The 25,759-nt window shown below is 48.3% G+C and overlaps 7 protein-coding genes across 7 annotated transcripts; 3 read left to right on the top strand and 4 right to left on the bottom strand.

Annotated features, from left to right (window-relative positions):
* Window positions 1–227: 227 nt before the first annotated feature.
* BP5553_08574 (uncharacterized protein) lies at window positions 228–6,875 on the bottom strand (the record flags this gene model as incomplete). The annotated part of the gene is made up of 15 exons (XM_032017197.1): window positions 228–502; window positions 560–647; window positions 705–836; window positions 892–1,230; window positions 1,286–1,536; window positions 1,584–1,923; window positions 1,970–2,013; window positions 2,086–2,239; window positions 2,292–2,306; window positions 2,365–4,834; window positions 4,984–5,182; window positions 5,236–6,121; window positions 6,186–6,419; window positions 6,478–6,819; window positions 6,873–6,875. The coding sequence occupies 15 exons, from the start codon at window positions 6,873–6,875 to the stop codon at window positions 228–230; spliced, it is 5,772 nt and encodes a 1,923-aa protein (XP_031866628.1).
* A 1,594-nt stretch (window positions 6,876–8,469) lies between these two features.
* Window positions 8,470–10,631, bottom strand: BP5553_08575 (uncharacterized protein; the record flags this gene model as incomplete). The annotated part of the gene is made up of 4 exons (XM_032017198.1): window positions 8,470–9,611; window positions 9,664–9,811; window positions 9,866–10,108; window positions 10,167–10,631. The coding sequence occupies 4 exons, from the start codon at window positions 10,629–10,631 to the stop codon at window positions 8,470–8,472; spliced, it is 1,998 nt and encodes a 665-aa protein (XP_031866629.1).
* Window positions 10,632–13,028: 2,397 nt separating this feature from the next.
* On the top strand, window positions 13,029–13,427 carry BP5553_08576 (uncharacterized protein; the record flags this gene model as incomplete). Its single annotated transcript, XM_032017199.1, has 1 exon — window positions 13,029–13,427. The coding sequence occupies one exon, from the start codon at window positions 13,029–13,031 to the stop codon at window positions 13,425–13,427; it is 399 nt and encodes a 132-aa protein (XP_031866630.1).
* Window positions 13,428–15,361: 1,934 nt separating this feature from the next.
* Window positions 15,362–17,178, top strand: BP5553_08577 (Uncharacterized protein; the record flags this gene model as incomplete). Its single annotated transcript, XM_032017200.1, has 3 exons — window positions 15,362–15,597; window positions 15,821–16,022; window positions 16,078–17,178. 3 exons carry the CDS (start codon window positions 15,362–15,364, stop codon window positions 17,176–17,178), a joined length of 1,539 nt encoding a protein of 512 aa, XP_031866631.1.
* Window positions 17,179–19,252: 2,074 nt separating this feature from the next.
* On the bottom strand, window positions 19,253–21,134 carry BP5553_08578 (Class II aaRS and biotin synthetase; the record flags this gene model as incomplete). Its single annotated transcript, XM_032017201.1, has 3 exons — window positions 19,253–20,502; window positions 20,554–20,727; window positions 20,780–21,134. 3 exons carry the CDS (start codon window positions 21,132–21,134, stop codon window positions 19,253–19,255), a joined length of 1,779 nt encoding a protein of 592 aa, XP_031866632.1.
* A 463-nt stretch (window positions 21,135–21,597) lies between these two features.
* On the top strand, window positions 21,598–21,959 carry BP5553_08579 (putative mitochondrial import inner membrane translocase subunit TIM10; the record flags this gene model as incomplete). The annotated part of the gene is made up of 2 exons (XM_032017202.1): window positions 21,598–21,695; window positions 21,764–21,959. 2 exons carry the CDS (start codon window positions 21,598–21,600, stop codon window positions 21,957–21,959), a joined length of 294 nt encoding a protein of 97 aa, XP_031866633.1.
* Window positions 21,960–22,639: 680 nt separating this feature from the next.
* Window positions 22,640–25,413, bottom strand: BP5553_08580 (Uncharacterized protein; the record flags this gene model as incomplete). Its single annotated transcript, XM_032017203.1, has 2 exons — window positions 22,640–25,148; window positions 25,205–25,413. The coding sequence occupies 2 exons, from the start codon at window positions 25,411–25,413 to the stop codon at window positions 22,640–22,642; spliced, it is 2,718 nt and encodes a 905-aa protein (XP_031866634.1).
* Between the last annotated feature and the right edge of the window lie 346 nt (window positions 25,414–25,759).

Below are 25,759 nucleotides of genomic sequence, written 5' to 3' on the forward strand. Positions count from 1 at the left end.
CTCTTCCTCGCGCGCGCATAATCTCAACCCACCACATCACCCCCGCCCCCACTAAAACTAAAATCCCAACTAACTCCCGAAAGGATATGTGCATATCTCAGGAGAAGTAATAAAAATCCCTTTTCTGCACGAATTGGGTCTCGTTCTTCTTGCTTGGATTTGTAATATCCTATTATATTAGATGTCATGGGCATTCGTAAAAGTGATGCTATATAACAGGCCATGTATCACACTCTCGTCCGTCTCGAAGTCCCATCACGACTCAATATCGACGAGCCACTATTCGTTGATTGAGGCGACCCAGATCTTTCCCTACTTCCCTCCACACCCGTCAACGCCTTCTCAACATCTTTCCCAGAATCTGTTTTACGAGACGCTCTTTTGGTGCTTTTCTTAGTCCACAATTTCGGAAAACTCCACTTTGGAACCTCGAGTTTCGATATCGCGTCAAAATTCAAAGCCACTATAATGCACGGTACGGAGATAGCTGCTGATATAGGGACTATGCTCAAGTAAGTATGCTTGTTAGGTATGTTGAAAGTTGGTGTACTGTACGTACACATGTATCGCAGCACGAAGCTGAGCGTGAGCGTCGGGAATTCAACAATTTGGATAGCGAAGAACGAGCATAGGAATGAGAGGGGCAGCTATGTATAGAGTGGTCAGCGGAAGCGCTTTTGCTCGGATGGTTAATAATGCTTTACAAAGATGATGGTGATAATAGTGAAGAGCAGGATTGCTTTTCCCTGCGTGGTAGTTTCCTCGGCTTGGTGTCTTTGGGAGCGTGCCTCGGCGACATTTGCTTGCTTTTGTTTGAGATCAAGAAGATCTTTAAGCTGGAAAATAACTTTTAGTTTTCAATATGCCATCTAAGTTAAGGCACTTACTTACTGCTATGTAGACTTTCTCGGCCCGGCGATCGAGCTGCAGGATTTCGCTCTCGTGCAACTGTATGTTATCATGCAAGGAGGCTACTTTGACGGAGGAAACATTCTCAGATTCATCGACGGCCTTTAATTGGTCTCGTAAAATCATTAGGATCATGTTCAATTCATCCCTCACGTCCTTGATAAGTTCAAGCTGCTTGGTTTCTTCGTGGATGCTGAAGACCTTCTCATTGATCTTAAGGTCGGATTTTACTTTCCCTTTAGCGGCTTCTTTGGTGGCTTCCTCGGCTTCAGTTACAACAGCTTGGGTGAACTCTCGGAAAAGATGAGTTTCTGCATCAGCCTAATAGAAAATGAGTACGTATATAGAAAAGAAGAAAACACTTAGGATTGCGTACCACTTCGCCAATGACGGTTTCATAACACCCGGGGAAAGGAAGAGTTCCTTGGTGGGAAAGCGTAACTGCAAAACAGAGGCTTGCGCATGCATTTATGATAAATTTGGCCAATTCATATCCGTCTGGGATAGCTGCTTCGTTTTTGTCCACACTTCGAATGATGGTTTCGAGTACATCCGTCTTGTTATCGGCATCGAAACTATCCCTTTTTGACTCGGTCCACCGCTGGGGAAAGCTCGTAATGACAGTATCTGCGAAGAAATTAGCTCGATCGAAAGCGAAATCACAGAATTATCACCTTTGCCAAGAACCCATAGCCAAAGTTGATCAACCATCAATACGGGATGCATAGTACTTTCTTCAAAGTGTTGATGAAAGTATTTGTAGGGAATCTGGTCCACGTCTCGTGTTTCGGTACTGTGCAAAGTGCTGTAATACGATTGATCCAGAGTCCGCCGAACGTGAAGTGGATGCTCATCGTATACATATTTCCATACTAGTCTCTCATACCTATCTGGCTTGTCTGAAGCAACGTTGGGACCTGAGTTGTTACTGCTCTGATTAGCTTCAGTCACCTCCTTTATAATACGGTTTAGCTTCTTTCTCTCGTCCTCAGTCGCCCAGTTTAAATACGGCATCTACAATACGTTAATATGTGAAAAGAATGAGAGTTCGACATAGAACTCGCCGTGAGGAGCATTCCAGAATCTTGTTGAGACTCATGCCTTCTAGGTGAAATTCCTGATAAGCTCAGTTAATTGAGCCCTAGTTAGTGAGACACATTTGATGGTTGCACTTACTCGTCGAGACTTTCTGGCTGCCCGATTTCATAAATCGTCCGTGGACGATTGATTTTCCCGGTCGGTGCTGTCTGTCAGCCCATGCCTCTGGTCGTAGAATTGCTCTTGCAGCTTCTGGCATCTCGAGGTCGCGATACTGTTTGTTCATAAGAATCTTTCGCCCAGTCAGTTTGAGATCGGAGCACCACAGGGGTAATACCACTCACCTCTACCCATCTCATCTGTGATTTAGTCAGCATAGGACTTGAAGGAGAAAACCACGGACTTATCTCAACTCACATTGTTTGCCGGAAGATGCAGCCATCTTACTTTCCTAGGATCTGGGTTCTCAAATCCCGATTCAGTATCCTCCGCTTCTGGCCGAAGGTCTCCCTTCGCACCAGTCATAATGCTATCAAAGCTCTCGTTCGAAAGCATCCTGTCCACAGAAATCTTCTTGTGGAAATAACGACCTGAGTGGACAAAGTCAACGACCGTCCCAATGAAGCCTCCGTCAATTCGCGTTGTCCCCGGTAACGACTCCGTGGATATCATTCTAGATTCATATTTTTGGAGCATCTCGGCAATTGCAATATGTCCATATTTCCTAGCCAAGTGCTGAGCTCTGTAGCCATCCATATCTGTAGCATCGATAAACGCTCCTTCTGCAAGTAAGATTTCTACCATCTTTTGGTGTCCTTCGCTAGCAGCACTTTGTAATATCGTCGTGGCATTTCTTGCCTTCGAATCGACGTTTGCACCTCTAAGTATGAGGCATTCTGCGATATCGCAGTGTCCTCCAATGGCAGCAAAGTGTAACGGGGTCAATTGGTCCATATTCACTCTGTCGAGATCATCTGTCACCATCAACAGTAATTCCACAGCCTTCAAATGGCCATTTCTCGCTGCCCAATGCAAAGGCATATTCCCAAGTGAGTCCAGTGAATTGAAGTCTTCCAACCAGTCCCCTTGCTCATGTAGCTGCTGTAAAAGCTGATAATACCCCGATTCAGCAACTACATGAGGAAGCGTGAATCCATATGGCTTGTCCTCCTTCGGATACCTGATTCTCCAGTATGCATCGAACCACTTTTCTCTCAATTCCGAACTCTTCTGGAAGAATTCATTACTTAAACTGTCGCTGAACACTGTCTTTCCCGATGCCAACCGACAATGATCCATCCAAAAACCTATAGAGTAGTTCAGATGTGAATTCCGATCGGCCCATGCATTAGGCTTGGAGATATGTTTGAAGCAATGCCGTGCTACTACGGCATGAAGGGACTCTAAGTCGATCCCATCACTTTGGAGGATTGCGCCCACCGATTGCCTTGCTGTGTCATGTATGAACCAAATCCTGCCTTCAAGGGAGATGTCGAGAAAGGGGCCGGTGGCCTCAATATAAGCTTCAAGCCCTGAACTAGGGTCTAAACTTCCCTCAGCCAACCCAGACAATCTTGTCAGGAAGTGTAATTCAGAACCGTTTAACGGCCGCATCGCCAGTAACATGGATGTTAAGACAGCCCTTTCCACTTTATTTCTCAATCCAGAATCCCTAGTTAGGTAAAGCTGGTAGAAACCTTCAAACTGACTTGGTATTGTGCCCAAAAATGGTATGAGGTTATCGCTCGTTGCCATCTTATTAAGTTCCCTTATAGCCAGCTTTATCCAAGGCAAGCGTCCTTGTGCTCTTTCAACAAGCTGTTTCTTGACTTTATCCACGAATACCTGGTCTAGACCTAGCAGCTTTGGGACATAGCGGTCGATGAGCCTCCTGATTTGTTCTTCCACACTTAGATTGATTGAGATTTCCAGAGCCTTACTTAGCTGCTGTGTTAAGTATTCGTCATTTCTGCTAGTAATGAAAATGCAAATTCTGGTAGTCCAGTTTGGCTGACGGGCCGCCAATGGACTGTGTGAGACTCTCCCCTCATCAGATTTCCCTCTTTCAGTCTTCGTTTCATCCTGAGTGATGTTACTGTACGATGACAAGCTGGAAATATCGGTCCTCCAGTCGATTTCGTCGATTTCTGAACCAGAAGTAGTACCGCCCCTGGCTTTTCTGTGTCTCCGCCTCCTAGAACGAAGCACCTCTCTCAGTCTTCGGCCCATCCTAATCGGCCTCCTACGCGGAGGATTACGGTGATATCGAGCATATTCGGCAACAGTTCCAGACCTGACAGACAGAATGCTTGATTCGTCGTCGTACATTTTGGCCTTGTTCGCTAGCTTGATGGGTACTCTTTCGACACCGGCAACATAGCGTCCGCCGCCAACCTGGAATCCCTGGCTAGTCGCCTTGTGCCTCTCTATATTATTCCACAGGACAATTGGGTCGAGGCCATCCAGAGGAGAACGTTGCAAGTAGACTCTAAGTTCTGTAGTTTCCCTCAAACCCAATCTAACCACTCTCTCCGCCCTATCGAATTGTGCGAGTGCCCACACAAAATTTGGATCACGTTCACCAGCAGTTACATCATCCAGAAGACGAGCAATTTGTATTTGCTGGAATGGAGTTAATGCGGCTTTCTTTTCTGCCGCAGAAAGGCCAGCTTCGTTCAGTTTCTTGATTAGCTTGGAAATATCTTCTTGCGGTAAATGCTCTTCGATGATTTCAGCTCTTACCCAGCTCGGCCTTTCTTGCAAATTCAGCGGAGCAGCTTTCTTAATGCTAAACAACTTATAAGATGTTAGTCTCGTCTGGCACTCTTCTGCTGTTGAGAACACCGGAGGTGTGATCTCCACTGTTTGTGTGGAGTTGGTCTGCGGCCTAAACAATCTTGTCAGCATTTCTAAGGGGTAAAAAGTTATACTGAGGGCGCGGTCCTGAATGTCTCAAAATACTTTGGGCATTATTTCAAGAATAACAGCACACCAGCATTCGTCGTGACAAAAAAATAAGGGGTTTGTAGATTGTACCTCTGTCGTTGCATAGACTGTAGAATTGGGGCCCCAGTTCGAAAATTTTGGGGTGGAGGGGGAGGCCTTGGCATATAGTGTGCAGAAGCAGGGAGTTGCCAACCTGGGGGAAGAGGAGGGGGTTCGGGCATATATTGTTCAGCACCAGGGCGTCTCCAACCTGGGGGCGGAGGGGGCGGGCGCCCACTTCCCCCACGTACTGAATCTTGTCAGGCCATCTTAAAAAACAGGTGAATTCAAAGAGGTACTTACGGTGCAATGGAGGAGCCGACCCGTCATGTGATGCTTGTCTATCGAGTGGAGGGCGGATATGTTGTGGTATACCATCGATGTAGGGCTGTAGCAGCCGTATAAGTTCATCACGTAAATGGCTGCATTCATCTAGACCCTCGATTACGAGGTAGGCAGTGTTGACCGAGTGATGGTGCAGAATTTCTTCTATGAGAGTCCACAGCTCCTTCAACCCTAGGTAAGCCAGCTCCCGCCGTTCCTTGAATCTGTCGCGGAAAAGCCCGATGAGGTCGGGCCGTTGTTGCAGGAGCTGTTGCAAGAGATTGCTCAAGATAATAGTCGCGGATTGTTGATCCGATTCAGTGCGTTGACAGAAGAAATATGCTATGAGATTTCCACTATGTTGCGGTTCTTGTGCGGTTTTCACATCTATTTTGTCTCGCAGCTCCTGGATAGAGATCAATTCCTGAATCAGGTACGTGGATGCCACTGTCTTCCCTACTCCCGCATCTCCATGTAGCCAAAGAACCTGCGACTTCGGTTCATTGAGCCATTTCGTAGTTTGAGCGTCGTGCAAGATCCAAGAGCCATAGCCCCTGAGGAGATTGCCCAGGTTAAGGTCAAGGATTGATTTGCAATTGATATGAGAGAGCATCTGCAGGAGCTCTTTATCTTGGGGTGCCAACTGAGGGCGTGTGTGTCTGGAGGTTGTATCGTCTAGCCTGGCTGAAACCATGTTCGGGGCTTTCTGAATGAAGTATCTTACTGCTTCGTGAGTTTCTCGGAACAATGACTCCGCACTGCCGCCAGACTTGCCTAATGCGGCAGGATCTGTCGAAATAGCCTTCGAAGAGAACCCAGGAATGATAGTAGAGGGCGTGTCAGGGCCGCCCGAGGTGGTTGGGCTCTTTTAAAGATCAGCTACAAGCCTACGAAGGAACTTAGAAACTTTCTGAAAGATGTCTACTAACCACAATTTTGGCTCCGTCAATTTCGTAAAACGAATGCACAAGAAATGCTAGCCTATTGATCAAGGCTAGAAAGTCGTAGTATTCTTTGGCCAGTTGTTCAAGTTCTTGCTTAAATGGAAGTAACGCTTGCGTATCTGGCTTAAGGACATCTGGAGTACAAAAAAAGATAACTCCAGCCGTGACCCTAGATATGCTAGAGCTTGAAGCAAAGGATGGTGATTTCGAAACCAAAGCCTACAGATTTTAGAGCATATAAGTTCAGTGCCACTCAAGATGGTAGACATCCCAATACCTTTTGAATAACAAGACCTCCAATGCAATGTCCAACGAAGACGATTGGACGAAGAGGGCATTCCGATCTCATAGACAGGAATTGCTTCAGGAATCTCTTGGCTATATCTTTTACGGTATAGGGGGCGCCCGTCGATCGTTTAGATATCACGTAGTTGAAGTAAAGAATCCGCGCATTTGGTAACGCGTCGCGAGACAGACCAGGATCCTTCAGCCAGTTCACCTCAGTCAGGCTGACTACAACAATGTCCACGAGCTTCTCTAATTGAGCTTGGGATTCAAAGTTCAGTAACGGATTTCGAACGAAGAGGTCACATGGTATTTCCGAAAAGGAAGAGGTTGCCTATGATGCAATTAGCTCCTTAAATCCACTGTCACGGGTTGGACAAATAATACCATTGCGCGGGCGAAATGGACAACCGGTCGGGGTTGCCTCAGAGGAAATGGCAAGGATGTCAGAATACTCAGAATAGAGATCTGAAGATCTGTAACAGAACTTCATCGGTCAATTAGCGAAGTAACGAGAGATAATTTCTGAATGTCGAAGAAGGCTGAAGGCTGAAGGCTGACGGCTGGTGAGAAGGCTTTGCACTGTTCGCCTCAGCCGCAGCGATAAATATCATTAAAATATGCATGAACCAAGCCAATCATCACTCAATCAGGACGCCTCCCATAATCTCATCCATCTCCTTTCTCCCGTATCACATACGGCTCTTAATCAAAAGCATCCTGACGTCTCCTCCCACATAACCATCGTCTCGACCTACTCATCACGCATCGCATCCTCCGCTTCCTCGTCCGATTATTCAAGTAGAGCGTTGGAAGTATTTCCTCGCAACCTCATCGCGTGGGTATTATAGCCTCAAACTTGGTTGGCACTGGGTCGAAGACTTAGAATCAGTCAGGGTCAAGGGGTGTAAAGGAGTGACGCAGTATAGCGTTGGATATCAGTCTAAGGCGTATCGGCCCATCCCGCCAGGGCAGCACACAGGCACAGGACCTTAGAATACACATAATCTCAACCAGCCCATCGCTCCGCCCCCACAAAACCCAAGCGAGCCATCTTTCACCACCCCATTAAAAAGCATAGAATATGATGCAAAACAAAAAGAATCCCTAAAAGCTTAAAAGAATTTACCTCGTCTCCCAGGTTTGGGGTTTAAATATGCTGCATCCGTGCTAATAAGCTTTATTCCCTTATTATGTTTGTGTGCGGTTTTTGTAAAGCTGGGCGTTTCAATAATTCTCAACTCCCTGAAAATATATATATTGAAGCTTTTGGAAAATGAAAATGTTTTATAATTATTAGATATTAAACTCCATCTATAAGCATATCCTGCCGCTGGTCCGGTAAACTTAAACAGGGAGATAGATATATAATAGAAGGTCATGAAGGACGGAGCGGAATTTGGGGATGGAGGTTAAGATTAATATCGGTTACACTACGAGTCACTGGAACAAATATTCAAGGAAATTTCATTGCATTGACGGAATAGCCGCACTATCTATTCCATCCCAGTGCGCAATCTGCATAAGGCGCGCGCGTGTATGACTGTAAAGCAAAGGAAATCGCGTATGCAATTTTTGTTTTTTTGTTTTTCTTTTGTTGATGTATGAGTCCTCTACGAGAGGAAATGCGACTGTGCTTTGCTATGATGACTTGATTGAAAGAGAAAAAAAGTTGGTATTATTGGTAAAAAGGCGGTTGAATGTATTGAAGGAACGCACGTAATACGAAAGTATATGCGTGGATGCGATTCGCAAGGGCGTAAAAACCAGGAGTGGCTTTATTGTCCAAGGCTCAAAAAAGAGCCGGCGAATCCCACTTCCTAATATCCAGACCGAAGAAGTGAAATTTTTGTATGATGCATGGATGTAAGAATTCGAGAGGCGGGCACACAATGTGTGTGAAGATAGGGGGTGATTCGCAACGTTGGAAAGGCCAACGACAAGGCTCAAGAAGAGCAGGAGCAAATCCCCATGCTATCAGCTCTCACCATCTACCATGGGCAAACATAGTACTGGTGCTATGCGGAGCACAGTCCCACTCAGCGTCACCAGGGTTCTTGTAGACCTTGGTCTTTGGGTCGCTATTCTTGTCCCAAACAAGAGGAGTCCGCATCCGCATACCGTACTTGGTATTCAATTCTTTATGCGTAAAGGCCTTCTGTCTCTCCTGGGTCTCACGATCGAATCCGAATCGAGCAATATGAGCATCTCTCGCTGCTTGAAGTCTCGATGCCCGTTGCGCAACGTTCTTCTCGGTGAACTCGCGGAGTGCTCTCGGAAGGTCGGTTTTGTTAAATTCCGAAGGATAGGAATTATCAGGAGAGCTGTCGATAAGCCAGTGTTGAATGATGCGTTGCTTGTAAACCTTATAATGATCCTGTTCGCCGCGGAGGATACCGTCAAGAAGGCAACCATAACATTTGAGGCCGGGGTAGTTATTATCGAACCCGCCATGCATCCGGGCTTCACGAATATAGCCGTACCAGAAAAAGATCCCTAAACGATGTGCACGGCAGTTAAAACAAGGGAACTTCTCGGTTGTCCATTTGTAACCTTCTGGCCGATTGCCGATGTGTCCGGTAAACAAGCGTACGCTTCCGTGATGCTGGGGATTGCTGCAGTCGACTAGAGCGGCTAGTGCTGTGGTATCATACGTAGGGTCCAAAAGAGCCTTAGTGGTCTCCTCGATGCGCCAGCATGGTCCATCGTCGAGCCATTTTCGGAACATAGTTCCCTTGCTGGTGAAGTCGATTCCCTGCCTACGAGCAATTGGGAGAATTGATGACATCATGCACCAGATACCCAAGAGGGAGTTGCCATTCCAGTTATCCCAGGTCACACCATAAGGACCGGCATAATATTGAGGGCCAGGAATGGGGCCTCGATGGAAATTAGGATAGAAGTCAAGGTTCACTGAATGCTTCTTCTCAAGAGGACGATCAATCTTGATGATATCCATGAGTGTCAGGGTATCTCCGAAGTGGATTAATTCGCATTTGTAGACGCCAAGATGTTCGAGATTCCGCATTTTCGGGATAAGAAGATCCAGAAGGTTGGTGGTAAGGAATGGAATCCGATGGAATTGGATATTTCTAATATTGTCTGCGACGTTGTTGGTCGCAAGGGCTTCATGATTATGTTAGCTCCTTTCCATAGCATGGAGGTATAGGGAACTTACACATGGCATATAAATTCTTGATTTGGCCCGTATAATCGAGTGGGGAGCCGCTCATTCGGATGGGAGCGATCACGAGCACTGGCCTGACAGAGGCTCCGACATCTTCATCGCAACCGTTGAAATTGCCAGTCGACATATCCCAAAGCTCCTAACAAACGAGGTAAGTGAATGGTTCCGTGTTATAGCAAATTATGAAACGTACTGTAACGGTTCCTTCAACCTCCGGCCGGATCAAATTCCAGGCCGTACTGCAGGTTGCAATGAACTTCCACTGACTATCGTGGCTTTGGCAGACGTAACCCATAACTTTATCGAGGATCAATCGGTTGCTAAACAGCAGATCGAACAGCGGACAATACTCTCTTTCAGCAGCGGGGGCAATGAGAGTAGGGTTGGCTTCACCAGGCTTCTGGTCATCAGGATATAAGTTAATCTTGATCGGGCCCTGTTTCCATGTCAGTATTTGTAAACCCACAAGAGAGGCATGTTGAAGCGACCCATACCAATGTCATCAGCTTGGAAGGTATGCCCACCCAGGGCCAGCCTTCCAGGGCTTTGTCCACTCTCTCCTTGATGAGCTCCTCTACTGTCTTGGGCTGTCTTGTGTCGACCCATTCTTCAGTCGCATATGTCAAATAGTCACAATTTCCCCAATTTTCAGCACTTGCTCCAGTCTCTTCACTGATGCCCCATGCTGGGGTAGCGTCTTTCGGAACCTGTTCAGCGGCGGTTTTGATGGCCTCCCAGTCTTTAACTGGCGAGCAGGTATCCCATTCTGCGGTGGTATTGCTGCCACCCCATTCGACACAGGAGCCCCGTGCTCCAACCGACTTCGCCATATTATGACCTCTAGTTGACCTGTCGCTGTTCTGCTGCGTGGCGGCGAACCCCTTGGTGCTATGCGACGCAACTGACTTCCCCTTATTAGAATAACCACCTCCCCAGCCCCCGTTCTTGGCCGGTGGCATGCTGGCAGTTGCTGTCAAGATACTAAAATTGATGATTAGCTTTGGCTTGGAAATGGTGAAGGCAGGGAAGTGAGTAAGACATTTGGAAGTTGAATGTCTCACTAGAAACGAAGCAATGACGGAGTGGTTCTTACCTTTTTTGAGTGATGTCTTTATCCAGAATACGCAGGCTGTTCGTAACTTGTTTCTTGCTGTAGTGAGCTGGACAGTTCAATCAGGCAAGGTTGTTGTTCTCCAAGATGAAGAAGAACCAAAGCCAAAAGTGCACTATCCAAATGATTCTTTCGGCGGTCCGGCGTCGCTCCAATGCTGAAAGTTCATGTTAGCAATGAAATACCCAGGCTGGCGACAATGAAAAGGGGTAATGTTAGGAGAATATTTAAGCGAGACTCAAAGTGCCACGTAAAAGGAAAGCATCGATGGCAACCGCACTTCCACTCCACTCTTCCCTGTGAGACAGGTGTAGTCAACGAGTGGTGATGAACAGATCACTGCGAAGGGACTACTACTATGAAGAGATGAAGTTGGGAAGACAAAGGTGATAACCATAAGGGGTTATGGTTAAGCAGATTGGAGATTTGTGTGAAAGAGGTCTCTCTGGTTCTCAACATACCGTAGATCGCGAAAGACACAGACTGCTTTGAGTTGATAGGCAATTGGTTGCATGCAAAGTTGACATGCAAAGTTGTACAGCAAATTGTGAAGCAAAGTTGTACTGCAAAGTTGTGAAGCAAGAGCAAGTTGCAGAGCAAGTTGCAAAGCAAGGTTGTGAAGCAAGGTTGTGAAGCAAGGTTGTGAAGCAAGGTTGTGAAGCAAACGTGTAAAGCAAATGTGCAAAGCAAAGTTGTTGTAGTGGGAAAGGAGTGGAGGTTGAGAGGGGAAAGGAGTGGAGGTTGAGAGGGGAAAGAGAGTTTGGAGAGAAAAGGAAGGGAAGGCGAAAGGTCAAATTCGAAGAATTCGGTTAACCATTGTGCGTGAGGGCGGTAACAGTTATTGGACGCTAATTGTATTGTTAAAAAGTGATTCACTACAAGGCTGGGGGCCTTAATAGTTATTGCCAGTGGATGCTGCTCAAGTTGTTAAGTGATTCACTACGAGGCCGGGCGGTCAGGAAAGAGATCCGCTTTAAGATATTTCGAGATTTTGTATTCGTCCCGTGATGAACTGAACCACTCATTCTTGCTATTAAACAAATCCACTTGTTGGAATATACTAAGGGAACCACTTGGTAGTTTGTGCGCACTTGTGTAAACCATGATAGGATGTTTCTTGCCTAAGGTGCTGGAAAAGGGGAAAACATATCAACTCGCTCTTCCAAGAAACCCCACAATTACAGTAGGATTATACTCGCTGATGTTGTTCTCTTTCGGATATATATTCATTAACATCCCCTTACAGACTATAAACCTGTAAAGGAGTAACACTTTTTGGAACAACAATACAGACGGACAGTAAAAAAGCCAGTACGAATGATGAAACGAATAAGTGCTCAATATCTGGCAACTAAACCATTCTAGAATCAAAATCAAATCAAGATACCTTATGCTACCTACGAACGTGCGAGTTCCCTTGCATTGCTCTGAAACGATTACTATGAAACTCTCAATTTTGATACAAATTGGTCCGTTAGAAGCAGTCTCAAACACGTGATACAATCACAAACTGGCTGAAACATTTCGCAAAGACACGGTTACTTGATAGAGCTAATGGCACTACTGCAGCGAGGCAAGGGCAAGAACAAAAATCAATTTGGGAGGTGGCCGATACTACTTTATACCAGCGGCATTCCTAAAGACGGTAGAAGTAGGGCACCGCCAGCTTTTTGAACATTAATTAACAGACGCCAGGCAAAAACCATCCAAAGAAACCCGTGGAAACACAATATAGAGTTAAGGTTACTTCGTCTTAATTCTCCTGAAAATCATCTGCGAATTAAAAGTGGTGGCTTATCTTGGCTTGGCGGTGTATTGGGATCACCGCGCCATTGTGCGTCTCATGATACGCTGCATCGACTTGTAGGATGTCATCCTGCAGCGCGTTGCAAATTAGCCTACGTATTTCAGTACTAAGTGGGCAAGCGGACAGCGTATCGAGTACAACTCCGTCGACAGCCGTGCAGGAGTGAGTACCAATGCAGAGTGGCCGTTGTAGGGTCCTGCAGGAGACTTGGAGCATATGCTTTTGGATTGGGCTTTGAGACGCATTATGACATGATCTGGCTGATATTTATACCCCGCTAATTTGGGATCGACTCACTGGTGGAGGATGGAGGGCTGAGGGCAGCAAATACATTCCTCGGCCCCTCGCATCAACTGCAGGTTAACTTGGAAACTGTGGTACGAGTTCAACTTCCCTCGCGCCTCGAGTTGCCAAGGTCCGCCGCAGGGCATGCCAGATATGCCAGACTTGAACCACCCAAAACTCGAGTCGAGAGTCACAGTCTCACAGAGTATTGTTATTTCGTCCAAAGGGAGAAACTGCGATCTCGTAGCGCGAGGATATGACTGGGCGTCTGAAGTTGCGACTCAGGGCTCCTGGATTCCTGGAAGTCGGGTTCAGGGTGCCGACCTGTCTCACATTGTTATTGCGAAGTACATGTGTAGTCGAGTTGCGGCTGGGCCTAGTCCTCTCGAGGATAGCACAGAATCCGGTACTGCACCATGTCGCTGGAGCTCGGTCAAGGCTGACCTGTTGGTGAACTGCGCTCAGGTGCTGGTCCGTAGTGCAGCTGCTGATATGCTCGTCGATGGGGCATCGCTGGCGCTAGTGCTGGCGTTGTGCCGGGGCTGGATGTGAGAAAGTCAGGAGGCAGGGAGATTATTATTGATGAAGGGAAAGAAAGCGCCGTTCTGTGAGACGTCCGAGGTTCAAGAGCAGCCACAGGCCCAGAGCACAGCCAGGCCATCCTGTCGAAGATGAAGAAAGTATCGGTAGTGCGGCCGCCCTGAAACGAAACAAAATTCCTGTTTGTCACAGGTAGATTTGGTTGGTAAGTACGAAGCACCTAGGCATGATTTTATGCCGACGACCGTGTGGACCTCGCCTCATACGCTTGGGTGGACGGTCCTGAATTAACGTTTTGAAGTGTTGCGGATCGAACCTTGAAGTTGTCTCCCCCTGACCTAAGTGCCAACTCCTCCAGCAACAACCCTACGTACGAAGTCCTCGCACCCTCTGATGACTGAGAATTAATGGATCCTGTAGGCTGGCCAGCCAGGTCAACAAGAAAATACACCAAGGAAGAGCCCACTGTCTCCACATTATGTTCGGGGCAACACTGCAATTTTCAGAGGCGAAAGAAAATGAGCTGGGTTCTAGTTCCGTATTTGAGCCGGCGTCAAATTTCCCGAAGTCTTCTTCGGGAGCTTTGGCGGGGCGACCAGGAAGCTTTGATGTTGATGCGCATAGCATTATTGGCGTCGTCGACACGCCCCTCGCCCTAGGGCGGCTGGTTGCTGGCAGGATATTCGTACTCCGTCGCCAGAAAATGATAGGATCCTCTCGAGGCCTGTCGCGCCCAGTACTTTCCCTTGCGCCGGAGAAAAAGACTGTGCAAAAATAATACAGTACAGTAGTAGCGCCAGTGCCAGGACTGCTCTGCCCTCCGGGACCAGCTTGGACTCTTGGAGCTTGGGCTTGGGTGTGGGCGTATATTTGGTGTCTAGACCACCCAGGTACTGTATGTAAAGCACCGCGCTGTCCACCAAGGGGGTGAAGATATCGAGCATGGCAAGGAAGAGTATGCACACGTAACCCACCGGCGCCCTTCCTCCAATCTCACAGCCAGCACGGGAGGACGGTGAGCCTGGGGCGAGGGGAGCACGACACCGGGAGGATTAATAGATGAGATCATGACGCTGGACGTTCGATGGCGGATGCAAAGATAGAGTGGATGCTTCTCGATTCAGTTCGCATACTGGGCAACGCCGCCCTTGGCTCTGCTGCCATGCCATGCCATGCCTTGAGCAATCCAGAGAGGCCAAGGCCCATTGTCCTGGGCCAATAGACGCTGGATAACTGGCTGGTCAGAGGCAGATTCTCCAATCCTCGATGCCGAACTGCACCAGCCGATGTTCGCATGATCAATCACGTCGATCTAGCGACTCCGGATGGCGTTCTGGTGGCGAGGGAGGGGTGTGGATGTGATCGTCCTTCGGGGGAAGAATAGTAATAACATATCATCTTTTCGTATAACGGGAGGAGTGCAGCTCGGGGGAGGCGTTGTTTGTATCAGGACTCGGGACTCAGGAGAAACGGTCGACGAGCACAGCAACACGGGGTCAGAGGAGCTCCTCTGGGAATATATACTGCTTTGAAGATGTGATGTAATTGTCGAGATATGAAATATATACAACTACGCCCCCTGGGTCCCTCGTACTTGGTACGTAGCAGTGTAGAACTGCAATGTCGCACTGGGCTCATGGAGGCAATAAAAGATCGCGGTTGGCGGAGGCTTGGGGCCCTTGGGCTCTCTGGCGGCCTTGATACTGAGGCGCCCCGAGAGGCCCTCATCTCGCTAGCCGCACGCCCCCTTGCAGCCCCAGCAAATACAAATAAATCTCCCAGCGTCTTGTCTTCCCGTCTTCTTTTCTTTCTTCCACCACCAGCTCTCTCCCATATTACCCCATCCACCTCCACATATACCCTTCAACGATCAGAGATCTTTGTTCCATCTCTAATACCTTCGTCCACACGCATCTACTAGTGAATTCTACCCGCCGAACTTCACCATGTCTGAAGCTCAAAAGCCCGTTGAGGCGCCTGTTGTTGCTGCTGCCACTGAGGCTGTTGCTCCAGTTGTGGAGAATGTGCCAGAGACCACTCCAGCTGTTGTAGAGCCCGAGGTGGCTGCCACCGAGCCTGCTGCTGAGGCCGCCGCCCCTGCTGAGGAGGAGGCTGCTAAGGAGGAGGAGCAGAAGCCCATCGAGGAGGGCGTCCTAGGATACAAAGGACCTGGTCTACTCAAGTAAGCTTGCATTTTACTCTTTCCCTTCATTTCTCAGCGCGCCGCAGCAAATTCGTTCCGAGTTTGCATCTGTGGTTTGCGCAGAGGCCGTTGATTGCAAATGGTGCAAACCAGGAAGGTGCGCGTGTGCTCACGCGTATCGCTTGTTGTTTGCACCATCGGTCTTAGCTAGCACGAGCTATCATTGGCATTCAAGGACCACCCAATACTAACTTTACTTTAGGGGCTTCATCTTCCAGAAGAAATTCTTTTGGTTTGGAACCACTGCTATCGAGACCAAGGCCCTCGGCAGCTACCTGCGTGGAGAGAAGGACACCGAGGCTGCCAACCACAACGCCGCTTGGGCTTCGCATACCGGAAGGGGTCTCTTGTTCTTCAGCAAGAAAGCCAGCGAGAAGTCCAGCCCAGCTGGCATCTTCAACTTGGTATGTACACACCCTGCGAGCTGCTCAAAATTATTGTACTAATCTACCCCCCTAGTCCGATGTCACTGATATTGCCGAAGAGGGTACCGTCGAGTTCCGCTTCGTCTCTGGTGGACACAAGCACACTTTCCAGGCTGCCCACCTCAAGGAGCGCGATAACTGGGTATCCGTCTTGAAGACCAAAGTTGAGGATGCCAAGTCTATTGTCGAGTTAGTTAAGGCGAGCGAGGAGTACAAGACGAGCCACACCACCTTGACAAAGCCAGTTGTCGTCGCCCCCGTCGTAGTTGCACCCGTCAAGAAGTCTGAGGAGGTTAAGGAAGACAAGAAGGAAGAAGTTGCCGAGGCTAAGGAGGAAAAGAAGGAAGAGAAGAAAGAGGAGAAGAAGTCCCGCAAGAGCCGCAGCGCATCCCGCAAGCGCACATCTATCTTTGGAGGATTCGGCAAGAAGGAAGAGAAGGTTGAGCCCAAGGAAGAGGCTGCCGCTGCTGCACCAGCTACCGAAGAGGCTGCCGCCGCTGTCGAGGCCGCGCCAGCCGTGACCGAAGAGGCCGCTGCCACCGAACCTGCAGCAGCCACTGAAGAGGCCGCTGCACCTGTCGAGGCCGCTAAGCCAGCTCCCATCAAGCGCAATAGCATCTTTGGAACCCTCAAGTCTCAATTCTCGCACAGCAAGGAGAAGAAGGCCGAAGAAGCACCAGCTGTCCCAGCCAAGGATGCCGAGACTGAGCCCGTCAGCGAGACTGCTCCGGTCATTCCTGAGGTCGAATCTACCGAGCCTCTTGCCACACCCGCTGCCGCCACTGAGGAGGCCCCAGCTGCTGCGGTGACCAACGGCGAGACCAAGGCTGCTGAGACTCCCGTGACTAAGAGCGATAAGCGCAAGAGCTCCCTTCCTTGGTTGTCCAAGAAGGAGAAGCCAACCAGCGATGAGGAGGGTGAGAAGCCAAAGTCTCCATTCGCTAAGCTCCGTGCCACCGTCAAGGGCAAGTCTTCCCCCAAGGCCGAGAAAGCCCCTGAGGCTAAGGCTGAGGAGGCTGTTGCTGAGCCCGCCGCCGCCGCCGAGGCTGCCGCCCCCGTTGTCGAGGAGCCCGTTGTCAGCGAGCCCGTCCCAGCTGTCAAGGCCTCCACCCCTCAGGTTGCCGCATCCGCCTAAAGACTCAATATCAAGTCTGAATCGCGTCATTGTTCATTGATGGAACGAGTTCATTATCGTCGGAAAACGGATCTCCTTGAAATACCCCAAGATTGATTGATACCACTCATTTTGCATTACTCATGTACTGTTTGTTTGCTGCTTTTTGGTCCGCGCGTTGCATTTTCTGCTGCGTATTGATACCCCTATACCCAGACTGTCCTTTCGCAATCTGCCACTAGGGCAACACACCATAATACCTAATAAAAGTCTCCTTTTTGTCTGCGAATATATTGACCCTGCTATGAATCGATCGTGATGTTTCTGATAACGTGCCATGCTAATGTGAAAGATGTCGATTTGGGCTAACCTGATATATCGAATTATCAAGAGGCTCTCACTTGGGTTGGACTACAAGCAGTGCATCAACCAAGCTACGTACCATGTATTATATCCAGCTAGAGTATCTACGAGTATTATACGCATCATCACAACACCCTTTTACGATTCTAAATAATCCTCTTTGCACTCTCGCTCATTTTGCCAACGTCTATTAAAGCTCGCTCCCTCTCATTAGAAGATCCCTACCCCGATCGCGATATTCGAGGATACGATAGAACAGGTGAAGAGATGGCTTCTAGATCGATATGCGGCGATTCCGCTCCTCGCACTACATCTGAGTCTGAGGAACCCATCACCCAAAAGGCGGAAGCCAACGATCAAACAGGGAGGTGGTATTCGATCCGTTGTCTAACTGGACACAGGCACTTAGAACTTTTGTCTCGCAGCAAGCAACTGTTCACTGTGCTCAGGCTACTAATACAGCTACCCAGTTGCTTAAGTGCCCAATCCGGTTCTAGATGTCTTATACTTTTGAAAGACCCAAGTGCTATGAAATGATAGCTAGCTAGCTACTTGAATGCCCTGTCCGGTTCCAGGTGTTTTATACTTTTTGAAACGCCCAAATGCTATGAAATGACAGACTCGTATTAGGTGGCAAAGGGTTGTTGAATGGCAGAGAGTATTGATATGGCAATGGCCTACCACTACCATGACTTTCCATGAGACTAGTTGGGCAGTAGAGGTAGATATCTAACGTAGGGCTTCTGTTCGGTATCCTCATCTACTCTGTGTTACGGCCTTAATAAGACACCCCACCTCCTTTGAACGGGTTTGTAGGACCACGTATGTGATTGCAGTCATATTTTTGAATTGGGAATCTCTTTGGCAAAGGGTTCGGATTATAGCTCTAGATTACAGTCACCTTGACGTGGCTCTATGATGGTCTTCTCCGCACTTCGGCGGTCTGGGCGTTTGTGAAGTCAGATTTCTTGGATTGAAGGAGGGAAATATGGAGATTGTTAGAGCAACAGGAGTAGATTTATTTGGGGTTCAATTACCAAAGGGGACCCGGAAGCACGCCGTGGCCACTGAGCACGATTGGGGCCGGTCTTAATCCCAGCATCGATTTCAAGATCGGGATGTTTCCTAGCTAGAAGCTGCTATAACAGTATCTTGGGCTAGATTAATGAGACTTAGGAAGCCAAGAAATAGAAGTGAAAAGAATGGCTATGCTGCTAGTGTATGAAGAAACTTCCAAGACATTTCTTGGGACTAAGGGCTAATAGTTATATCTTGTAGGCAACTGTCAATATCTTCAAAGTGATAGATAATTTGAGTTTTGGCATCCTTACGTCAGTTATATAATATACCTTTAAATCTTAATACCCACGCGTAGTCACCGCCCCGACTAGGGAAACGTTGGAGTTACTAATTGGGATCACAGTGGGACTTATCATTTGAGCAAATCGCATTGCCTTTGTGGATGTTTTCGCTTTTCTCTCCAAGTTGGTGGGGAGTATCTTATGATATTAGTGCTTGTCAAGAACTTGAAGTAGGGAAGTAGAAAGTCATCGATCGTGAAGGCGTCACCGCTGATGGGACATAATAGTAAACATCTCTTCCTCAATGTGATGTGGAACTTGGTTTTAGGGGTGTAATTTAGCCATGGTCCAATGGACATATTATCTACTTCGTACATTAACTCGTATCGTACACTATATACACACATATGGTACACATCTAGCTAAACATTTTAATTCCCTTCAGGAGCAGCAACGGCAGTCTTCTGTATTTTCGCAGACCCCGTTCTCGGAGCAGGTTTTCCGAGATTAACGACATTCCTCAAGTTCCCAAATGGTAGGACATCACTGATGCGAGTTGCCCCTGAAAAAAGCATCACCAGGCGATCTATCCCACATCCCCAGCCGCCAGTGGGAGGAAGCCCCCATTCTAGGGCCTCGAGATAACTTTCGTCAACATGGGCAGGATTCTCGTGGTCTCGCCACTTCCCCTGCTCCACGAACTTGGCTCTCTGCTCAAAGGGGGAATTCTCTTCCTCGTACATGTTCGCAACCTCGCGTTTTTGGATAAATAGTTCTGCGCGGGCGGAGACAACCTGGTTGGTGCTGCTGTCAACGAAAGATTTTGATAGCGGCGCCATACAGGCTGGATGGTGCGTAATGAAGGTGGGTGCTTCGCAGTGGGGCTCGAGATAAATAGATGCCAACTTATCCAGCAGACGAGGTAGCGTGGACAATGCCGGGACCGTTATGGACTTGTGTTTGAAAATTGCTATAATATCCTCTGTGGCAGAATCATCAGCCAAGTCAGGAAGCTTTTGACCCAAGGCCTCTTCGATGGCTGGGATAAATTCAAGACGCTTGAAAGGAGCGGTATGAAGGCTGGTATCTAATGCTGGGAGAGCGAGTAGAGTTGTCTCGCGCAATTCTGTGACATGCTGCGCAATTCCCACCACCATCTGTTCGGTCATGGCCATCAAGTCATCCAGGGATGCAAAGGATTTGTAGAACTCGCAAGTGGTAAACTCGGGATTGTGAGTCAAATCAAGCCCCTCGTTGCGAAATGCTGGGCCGATCTCAAACACCCGGTTCATTCCCCCTATGACTAGCCGTTTCAACCATAACTCGGGAGCTATTCGGAGAGCCATCGCCTTTTCTGGGAATTCAGTAGCGGAAGTCGTGAAAGGCTTTGCTATAGCGCCGCCCGCTACATCCGCAATTATGGGTGTTTGAACTTCAAGGAAGTCGTCTTTCAATAGGAAGTCTCTAATGTACTGTATGATCTTAGAGCGGACTCGGAAAGTGTCCGCCGAGTGTGGATTGACAAGCAAGTCAACGTGACGATTTCGGACCCGAGCCTCTGCATCTTCCATCTTTGCGGGCTGAGTGTGCAAGCAGGGGGATAAAATCTTCGGAAGATCACTACAAGCTACAGACAACTCTCCTTTCGTGTTTTTGGTGACATACGGGTGGCCAACCATTGCTAGAATGTATTAGCACTCGAAAAGACGAGGTTAGCGATAGTAGTACTTACAGATATAATCTCCTCGTCGCGCAGTTTTTACAAAAAGTTCGAACTGTTTTTTGTCTAGGCTATTAAAAATCCCAATTTCAGAGAAGTTGCAGACTCCCTGAACTCGGTGGCCATCTTCGACGATATCCACGAAAACGAGGGAGGAGCCGAAAACCCGTACCGAAGTGATCCTCCCTACAACAGAGTAAGCAAACTATAATTTCTATTATTTTTCTATATTCCATACCGCGAACGAGGACAGTTTCTCCAGTCCGCTTTTCCCCGGGCTTCAGTTCTTTGCCATAGCGTCGATGAAATTCTGGGATGGACACCGCCAGGGCATCACCCTCAATTCTTGGCCAGCGCAGAGCACCAACAGCCTTCAACTTCTCAATTCTATCATTCGTGTCACCAATGGCCGACGCCTTGCTGGCCTTGCTGGCCTTGCTGGCAGGGTCCTTCTTTAGCCTTCTCTGTTTGCCTTCGAATACCTTCAAACATCGTGTTTGGCTAAAGAATCGGATATAGGCGGCATTCCTCGACACATTAAGATCTTTGCAAAGATAAGGCCGCAGGAAGCGGAGACCAGAAGCGCTGCTCATTCTTAATTTGTGCGTTAGTAAACGGCCAATGTCTGCTGGCAAGAGGGAAAGGGGTTTGGAGGGAAATATCAGAAATGGAGATGTGAAATCAGCCACCCAGGGGTGTCATTCGCAACGATTCTAAGGTTATATTTATATTCATCATAAAATCCCGGTAATGGAGCTAAGAAATTGAGGAAACTTACTACTCTTGTTCTGACCTTGGTCTTCGTGAGGTTCGGGGAGGGAAAATCGTTGAAGTTAATATTTAGCAGAATTGTTCCTACCCTTCCGCTAGCGCCCGCATCAGCTCCCCCCTGCTCGCCAAAAGGTTTTGAGCCAAGTCAAGATTCGAGGACGCTCTCACAAGGAAACCACAACACTCGCAACTCCTGAACTACTCACTCGTCCACAAGTCTCGCAATATCCTCCATCACCAGACATTGAATTCCCCGCTTTGAATACTCCACCACACTACGCAACCATGTCTATGTTCGGATTTGGGAAGCCGCAGCCCTCGTCGGCCGAGAAGATCGCCGCGGCAGAGCAAGAAATGGACCTCTTCACAGATATGTTCAACAAGTAAAGCCTCACCCATTACTTCCTAATTCCCTGCAATCCAAAGGGGCTTCCTGCTAACTGGTCCTAAGGCTCCAACAAGCATGCATGAAGAAATGCGTACCCAAGGAATACCGCGAAGGCGAGCTCAACAAAGGCGAAGGTGTGTGCATCGACCGATGCTCATCGAAGTTCTTCGACGTACAATTGAAGATATCAGAATTATTGCAGGCAGAAGCGGCGGCGAAAGGGGCTACGGGTGGCGGTTTCGGTATTGGTGGGATGTAGGGAGTTAAATAAGGGACTACGGGGCTGAGGGTTTTCATGACACTTGTATTACTGTTGGATGTTTGGGCATATGTGCTCTGGGCCTGGGCTAAATGGTGTCGGGCTGATCATGCGTGCTTAATTGCAGTAGACCTTGTGGACTTACTGATGATGACAATGTCACCAGGAGTGTGATGGTTGTAAGATAGATTTCAAGGATGTAAGAACGAAAGGCGTTGGCATCCACTCCAACAAATGCTTCACTCAATACTGCTGTCCAAATTATGATATGAAAGTGCCAGACTCCAAGCTCAATAGGTGGTTGAGCTTTGTGCAATTAAATGGGGATACGAATTGCTTGAATTTTATTACTCTATTGATGGACATAGATTAGACATGGATTGTATATCTAATTTGTATCCGTGATCGTTAGTAGGAGTGGGCCGTTGGATTCTGTTAGTGACGAAGCATCTATGGCTCCTATTTGGGCACTTACACAGCAGGTACAGTAGGTAGGGCTGGCATATCTTCTTTGGTTAAGAATAAAATTTGAACTAGTTGGTGTTAGGCTTGCTTGATGACCGCTTGGTTATTATATTTAAATCAGCAATATCAATGCATACATGAGCGTAAATGCTAGAAGGGTATCTCTCCAAACGCCTGCTTGTCTTACTCCAAAGCACCAAACTTGCACACTCCTGTCACCGTCGGCGAGGCGCTATGATATTCGGCCCTGTCCCTATTCCAGTGATGGTTCGAACGATATAGTGAGGCCAGCTCTCGGTCGCTAGCTGGGTCTCCAGTTCCTTTGCCCTGATCTCCAGCTCGTCAACTTGCCTTTCAAATTGCGACACGCCATCCTCCACATCTTGTACTTTTGATACAAGGGCATTGATCTCGTACTCAAGCTTTGCGCCGAGAACCTCGATATCCTTCATGGCTTCCGTGACATGATGGCGTTCTTCACCAAGATAATTCTGACAATGTTGTTTCAGTTCTTGATATGAATCGCTCAACTGGCAATATAGCGTCTGGAATCCTTCTTGATCTTGGGTAGCTTGTTCGTCAAGGCCTTCTATGTTAGCGACAGTTGTCTCTACCCATGGCGCAATCTTCTCCTGAAGTATTAATATCTTCCCGTATAGGTGCTTGAAGTCCTCTGCCATGTAATATTGCTGTTGTAAGGCAGCCCAGGTATCGTCCTCGATAACGTTGTCGTCAACGGCATCTAGAGATTCCCAAGTTAAGACGGCTTCTTCAACACTGCTAAAGGACATATGACGGGGCCACCTTGCTTCATTTGGGCCCCGTGAGGAAGCTGAAGGATAGGTGGATATGCTATTGCGCCGATGAAGGAGTATTTCAAAGTTATCCGGATCGCGTTCTGCTTCCAACGAAGGACCCCCGAGGTCGCCATCTCCACAAACCGATCCCGCAACGGAAGGTTCATTCGTGACCAGGTCTTGGCGTATCTGCTTTACTTGTTCAGCCCATTTGGTACTTGCTTCAAGTGCATTTTGACCTTCTCCTGGGGCAATTATTTCTGCAGCAAGATTGCTCTTCGTATCATGGAGCGCAAGATCATATTCTCTGGGAGTATCTGATACTATCCCTCCTGTGATGAGGCCTCTTGGTTTTGGTTGCCCATTCTGATATTCCGCAGGAGTGTTCTTCCAGGTAAATGATTTGCCTAGCGTCTGTGGACTGCTTGGGGCTGCAGATGGTACTAAGCCGACGGAGCTAGTGGGACTGAAGTAGGTAGAAAGACGACTATCACCTTCGGCGGTCTCGTCTTTCGAATGCCGGCTGTTATGTCCACGAAGGCTAACGGCATCTTTAATTCGACCAAAGCCAGACCTAGCGTCACTCATCTTATTTGAAACACTTTTGAAAACTGTCCTCCGTAACTGGGGATCTTTCTCATTTGGATTGTCGAGCATGCTGGTTGATGATCCCGGTGGTCGATTTGAATAGACATTATCGGGGCTATCCCTTTCCCTTCTGCGCGTCTCAGAATCGTCTTCTGGTGGGTTTGAATCCCCTCTGTTGTGTGACCAAATATATCTACCATGTTCGTCTTTTGTAAAACTTAGTGGCAATGCATCTGACTCGGATCTGCCATGTTCCCCACCGCTTCGTCTTGGCTTGCCATACCACAACCACTTTGCTCTTTCCCCGTGAGCTAAGCTAATAAAGCGGTCGAGGTCGATTGTTTCAATATCTGAGATGCCGGCTTTATCACGGCCAACCATGCCCATAACCATCTCCCCACCTTTACCGCCGAGCTCTGTTACTGTTGACTTGATCGCCTTTGGCACACCCCATCCTTCTCCAGCAGCCGCCTTTGCTGTAGTCCGGTGCAAGCGATCCAGCGTCTGCCTATCTAGCCTTCTCGTCCGCTCCATTTTTTGGGACTTTTGAAAATAGGCAATCCCTCGTTTGAGATTTAGAACATCAAAAGCATCTTTGGCTACCGGGGCACCATAGTAGTGAAGGCGGTTCCGGGCCCCCATGAGCATTCCCAAGAGTGCGGCGACAGTCGTGGGACCAAGGATACCATCGGCGGGCTCAATATTGTAGTATTCGGACCCAATCTCCGTCCACCAGTCATTTATCGCCTTTTCGGTGACATCGCAGAGGCATCCATCTGCATACTCTTGCTCCAGCTTGCCGAATACCATGAGGGCGACCTGACACAGCTTTACCAACTCGATGACTGCCCCATATAGCGGTATTCGATCGCTCGTCCGGTAAAGCTGGACGAACTTGGCCTGTGTAGCGCCTGCCGGGGCAGACAAGCTCATTCCGGATCTCCCAGAACACCCTAATCTCTTCAGATTCTCGTTGACAAGAAAGTCCTCCCTGTGTTTCCGTACATCTCCGCCTGGAACTGGTATAACTGTCAGGGCAGACGGAAAGCTGCTTAGATTTGTAACCATAAGCATTCCTAGCGGTGTGTCTTTCGGCCTGGCATGGAACTGAGATATGGCTTTGAAATATACACGGAGCCTGGGCGACCATTCCTCCTCATCGGCGGGAACACCCAAAACGCCAACAGATATATAGTGGTTCGAATCTCCGGTATATGACGCGATGACGAAGGTGGGATGGACTCTTGACATTGCCCATTGCTCCACAATGTACATTTCGTAGCCCTGCAGCCGGCCCCGACGCTCCAGAACAACTGTAGCCGTATCCTCTTCGAGATACCTAGAGCAGAAGTGAGTTGAGTGATTCTATATCTATATTATAGAATCGAGGCATACCTAAAAGCCACGGGATCTGCAAAGACCAGGCTCTTTCGTTGTGGAGTATGAGTAGCATTATGCACGGCGGAAGGTTGCTCTAATGGCGCTGTAGAATTTGCCTTGCCAGCGATCTGCCCGTTTGCATGCTGCTGAGATGCGGTTCTCGAAAGAGCTACCCGTTCATCGTGATACATTTGCGGATCGTACGCCTGGGGGAATCGAGACATCGTCGTGGAGGTGTAGGTGTATTGGGGGAGCCGTATCAAGGGGTTGAATGGCACTGACAACACGCCGTGGATATATTGCTTTCGAGACGCATCTTCTCCTAATTTACAGACTGCGGAGATTCGCCATGGAGGGATAAGAGTGAAATCAAGGAGCAATCATATAAATGCGAAGACGGTGCAGGAGTGGATGAGGGCCGGTAAATAGCTGCCTCCAACTCGACTTCGTAGCATGTGCATATGAAGCCAAGAGGGAGCCCCGAGGATCAGCCGACGCAATACGTAGCCACCTTGATTAAGGCGGAAGGAGTAAGGGTCGCTCAGTCGCTGAAACAGGGTTCTGGATGCG

The sequence above is a fragment of the Venustampulla echinocandica genome, assembly GCF_003357145.1.
Source record: "Venustampulla echinocandica strain BP 5553 chromosome Unknown scaffold_8, whole genome shotgun sequence".
Lineage (NCBI taxonomy): Eukaryota > Fungi > Ascomycota > Leotiomycetes > Helotiales > Pleuroascaceae > Venustampulla > Venustampulla echinocandica.